Source organism: Dermochelys coriacea, chromosome 9, assembly GCF_009764565.3.
Source record: "Dermochelys coriacea isolate rDerCor1 chromosome 9, rDerCor1.pri.v4, whole genome shotgun sequence".
In the NCBI taxonomy this organism is placed as follows: domain Eukaryota; kingdom Metazoa; phylum Chordata; order Testudines; family Dermochelyidae; genus Dermochelys; species Dermochelys coriacea.
Window position 1 is genome coordinate 78,121,976 of NC_050076.1, and position 4,910 is coordinate 78,126,885.

The 4,910-nt window shown below is 40.6% G+C and overlaps 1 protein-coding gene across 1 annotated transcript; it reads right to left on the bottom strand.

The window, feature by feature from the left end:
- Nucleotides 1-691: 691 nt before the first annotated feature.
- LOC119861401 (growth hormone secretagogue receptor type 1-like) lies at nucleotides 692-3,035 on the bottom strand. The gene has a single exon (XM_038416493.2). The coding sequence runs from the start codon at nucleotides 2,875-2,877 to the stop codon at nucleotides 2,053-2,055; it is 825 nt and encodes a 274-aa protein (XP_038272421.2). The 5' UTR covers nucleotides 2,878-3,035; the 3' UTR covers nucleotides 692-2,052.
- Nucleotides 3,036-4,910: the final 1,875 nt, after the last annotated feature.

Below are 4,910 nucleotides of genomic sequence, written 5' to 3' on the forward strand. Positions count from 1 at the left end.
TAACATATAGTTCACAAGTACAGTGGACGGCTGTAATCTGTATTTAAATCAGTGCTGAACTGTTTACATGACAGAACTGACTTCTGTACCTTCAAGAGAAGTCCTTTCGCTCCTTGTCAAGTTTCTGGATTGCCAGACTTGACTGTAGTTCAGGATTCTGCTCATTGCTTTTCTGTATTTTTGTGACATGACATTGTAAAGTATTGGGTTTATAGATGCTCCAAGGTAAAAGAAAAGCATGGCGATGAGATTGAAGTACTGAGTGATGTCATACAGGATGGTTTTGGTCTGGGCAAAGAGGATTCGGCCGATGTGGAATGGTAGCCAGCACAACACGAAGGCCAGGACCACTACTGCTAAAAAGGAAGGGAATATATTTTAGTACAGTAATTTTGAAGTACTATTTGTTGTCTCTTTAAACTACATTGTGGCTGAGACCTCAGACTACTACTCTGAATACGGCATGTACTGTAACATGCTACCACCTGACTTGTGCAGCCATTTTTGCTTCTTGTTGATAGGTAGATATAAGCATTGGGGATTTGTTTGCCTGCTGCACTGTTCAAGTAAAAGACCCTTTTAAATGTATGTAGTACAGTGGCAAGAAAGGAATAAAACCAGGCTAGGTTACAGCAGCATCAGTACTTTAGTGTTATTTCTTGCTGTTACATTGTTATCCAGAAATCTACCTCTCTTGTCAGTGAAATATTTACCAGGGGAGTGGGGCAGGGTCAGCAGTTGGGAAGTGAGTGGGATCAGAAGAGGAACAAAATGTCTGGGTGGGCCCAAACAGAAGGGGATAGTGAGGAGATGGAAAAGAGGAGTGAAAGAAATCTGGGAGATGAATGGAACAATAAAAAAGATAGAGGAAGAAGTGGGAAGAGGGAAAGACAGGGAAGGAAAACTGAAAAAGAGGACAGAAATTATTAGAAGCCATAATAGACAGGGAAACAAAAGTTGGGGACAATAACAGTTGATGGAAGGAGAAAATGCACAGCTCTGAAGTTAGTACATTCTACCACATGGATCCATGGTCCTGCATTTCACTGTGTGTTTCCTGCAGAAAGTGGGGGAGCTGAAAAGAGGCAAGATTCCACTTTGAGCCTTGGAAAAGGAGGCAATGTTGGGGCCATTCACAGCTACGGGGGGATGATAGAGGATCTATGAACAGACTGAGGCCAGGGCCATCAATGCTTTTGCCTCCACTGTGAGCACAGAGAGTTCATATCTGCACCCACTGAATTTTGCTGACAGCAACAAGCAGTGGCTATTTTGCTCACCTGAGATGAATGAACAGGCTGAGTGAAGCTTTAAATGTTATTAACCCAAATAAATCCTTTGTTTTATCAAATCATGATGACTGCTTGTTATGACTGGGGATTGAACCAGAGACCTTCAGAGCTTCAAGGATGAGTCACTACAGCTGGAACTAAAGTAGTAAATGCTGCTGTGGGTTCAGACGCTTAGCCCCTATTCCTGAGCCACTGAGGGTAACACACCACATGCTGACCAGTGGGTTCTGTAATGAGTCTACTAAAATGTTAAACATGATTTAAATGGAAAGAAAACCAATGTTTAACTACGCCTGGACATATGATTTTGCTTAGATTGTGGCCCAAAGTTTAATTGCTAAGACACATGAAACTTTCCATGGGAGAAGTGAGAGTGGCTGGCTTGAAAAACTACCTGTCAGACCATGACTGCTGAGCACAGGCCCCTCTGGACGCACCAAAATCAAGGTTGATCAGATTTGCTTTAAAAAAAAAAAAAAAAAAAAAAGTCTCAGCAACATCCTACGTTTCTTTTCGCTGCTAGTCTGCCTTTGCATCAGTCCAGAGCAAACGATGAGTTCAACTCTTTCTATGGCCAACCTACACACCATTCAAACTGGGGCCCTGTATCTCAGTAAAACCCAGGAACATGACTAAACGAAGTAAAATGTACTAGCCTTTAATCTGTAAGGGCCTTTCCTTTCCTTTTGTCTCACCTCCCCCTTTCTACCTTTAATTTGTGTCTGACCTATTGTTATAAATACAGATGTTTAGCCTGGTCTCAAGCCAGATCCTTACCTAGCATTTTGACAGTTTGTTTGTGGTACTTTTCTCTGCTTGCGGCCTGAGGTCCTCTCAGCTTGTGCCTGGTTCGCCAGAGCTTTCCACAGATGAGTCCATAGAGCAGAGTCAGGCAAAGCACCGGTAGGAAAAAATAAATGGTTGAGACCCAAGTCATTGTTTCTAAAAGCCCTGTGCGGGCTGAGTGTTCTATGTAATTGCACTCCTTGGCTTCATCAGGCAGGCTTCCATTGCGGTGTTCCACGCCAAACAGGAACAGAATTGGGCTGGCAGTGAGGAGAGCCCACACCCATAAAGAAAGGATGACTCTTTTCACCCTGCATTTAGTGATGGTGGTTTTGGCTTTCAAGGGAAAGCATATTGCAAAATACCGCTCAACACTCAAAGTGGTGATATGCAAGATGGTACAGTATGTGCAGGTTTCACTGAGGTAAAATAAAAATTTGCAGAGAAAGTCTCCAAATATGTATGGTTTGTATTTCCAAATCCTGTACAAATCGGAAGGCAGACCAAGGAAAATCAGAATGTCAGACAACGCCATGCTGGATAAATACATGTTAACTGTAGTCCTCATTTCCTTGTATCTTTTGAAAATTAATAGTGTTAGCAAATTCCCAGTGATACCCAAGAAAAACAAGATGCTGGAAATTATAGTCACAGGCACCAGGATATGAATGTCAAATAAAGAAAAAGACTGCTCTTCATAGTAATCTGTATCATTTTGGAAATAGCTGTAATTTGAGAAGGAATCCATGTCGGGTCTCAAAAGAAACGGTAGTGTTGGCTGCAGATCATTTGATATCATGAGAGTGATATCAGGCGTGTCATCTCCTTTAAAGATGAATTTTTAAAAAAAACTCAAAACAATTATCTTCAAAATATTGGTTGGATATAACTAAATAAGGAAATAGCCACTGGTCTGTTGCGAGAGAGAGGCTATTGCTTTCTATACCAAACATTTGGGAATTTAAAAAAAAAAATAGAAAATGTACATTTTTACTGTTTGCTTTACACTGCTTCAAAATAGCATTTTGTATCTTGACAAGTCCACCAGGGGTATTTCTTGAAAGATGAAGATGGAGCCAATGTGGATGCAAATAGATACAATCCATTTTAACAGGCAGAGAGACATGGACTGAGAAAATCACCGTTTACCTCTGCGAAAGTTTGCCATATTTTAAGAATTTGCAAGTTACAAAAGTTCAGACCCTTTCTTGACAAAGAAGCTCTCCTTTCTAAAGAATCCTCCAAAGCAGTTGGATTTACAGGTGGTCTTTGCCCTAGGCAGAGAGAAGATATGCTTCACTTGCAATATGGAACATCAACCTGACGCAGAATCTGAGCTAAACATGTTCTTTGTACTAGCATGTCCCCAGCCAAGTGTAGACTTCTGACATGTCACAATTTCTGAAGAAAGCATTTAGGGTAGGTACTTTGATTTTTTTTTTTTTTTTTTTTTAGTGCACTTCCTGTGGAGCATGGACATTGCACAGACTTTCATAATAATCTAGCTTCCTCCTCTTCTATCTACATACAGTTAATGATAAATCATTTTATACTTAGGCTTCACTCTATTTTTCTCCCTAACTTGTGGAAAGTAGTCACAGCTAACAGGGAGGTTAAAGAGCTCTTTGATACTGGAAACTTAATGACCACTCAGGATAATTATGTATTTTTTCCATTGGCCTGTATATAGGGCTGCTGTGTTTATTTAGTGCCTTTTCCCCTACATCTCCTCCATAACATATGCTGCAGGGTGAGAGGTCTGGACTGAACGTGTCTTAATAAGATAATCAAGTTAGGTGGAAACATGTTTGTTTGGACATCAGTTTAAAAAATTAGACAGTGTCACTTTGATTTACTTTTAACTTCAGAAGATCAGTAATTATTTACTAAATGATTGGGGTGGGGGGTTGTTGGTGCTGTACAAAACATAAAGGAAGCCATTAGCAGCTGACTCAGGGAAACTTTTAAAGCGGTTTCATTCTTCGCAGCTAGAAGAGAGCCATTATGCTAAATATCAGAGCTATAGTACTCTCCATATGAAAACAGAGTGCTTCACTGAGTAATCTGAGGGAACTTCTATATTCCCTGTAAATTCAAGATCAGAGAGCAGGGAAACAGGGATCCCAGAAGAGAATAAATCTGTTACGTTCATTTTCTTCAGAGTTGTACTGTTTTTTGTTTGTTCTTGTCATAAAGCCTATTCAAGGGGTGCTGTTGAAATGTACTGCACAGTAGTTCAGTATTTGGGGTGAAAAGTGCATGTCCAGCACAGCTAATTCCTTAAACTCCAGAGCTGTGGGTTTGCTTACAGTGAAGCATTCCAGTGTGACTTCAACAGGAGTAGGCACAAAGGGCCAAATTGTTAAAGGCATTTAGGTGCCTAAAGATGCATATAGGCAACTAGTGGGATTTTCAAAAGTGTAGATAGGCACCTCACTTCCACTGCTTTCAATGGCAGTTAGATGCCTAAATAGTTTTGAGGAGTTGGGTCTAGGTAACAAATGTCCTTTTAAATCAATGGGCATTAGACAGGGCACTACTGAAAACCCTGCTAGGTTTTCTGCTCCTTTAGGCATCTAAATACCTTTAAAAATCTGTCCCCAAAGTCCTCACTTCTTGTGCTGCATGTACAACACTCGTGAACAGATGTTCTAAAAATAAGCCACCCTAAATCCTGCGGGATGCATCATTATCAACACTGCTAAGAGCATCTTATTGGACAAGGAACAACTTATGTTCCAAAAAGTGATCTTTTGACTGTAGAGTTGTGCTGACTGGACAGTGTTCACTACCTGATCAGTGCTATGCACTGTGAATGTTCCTTTCTTCTTC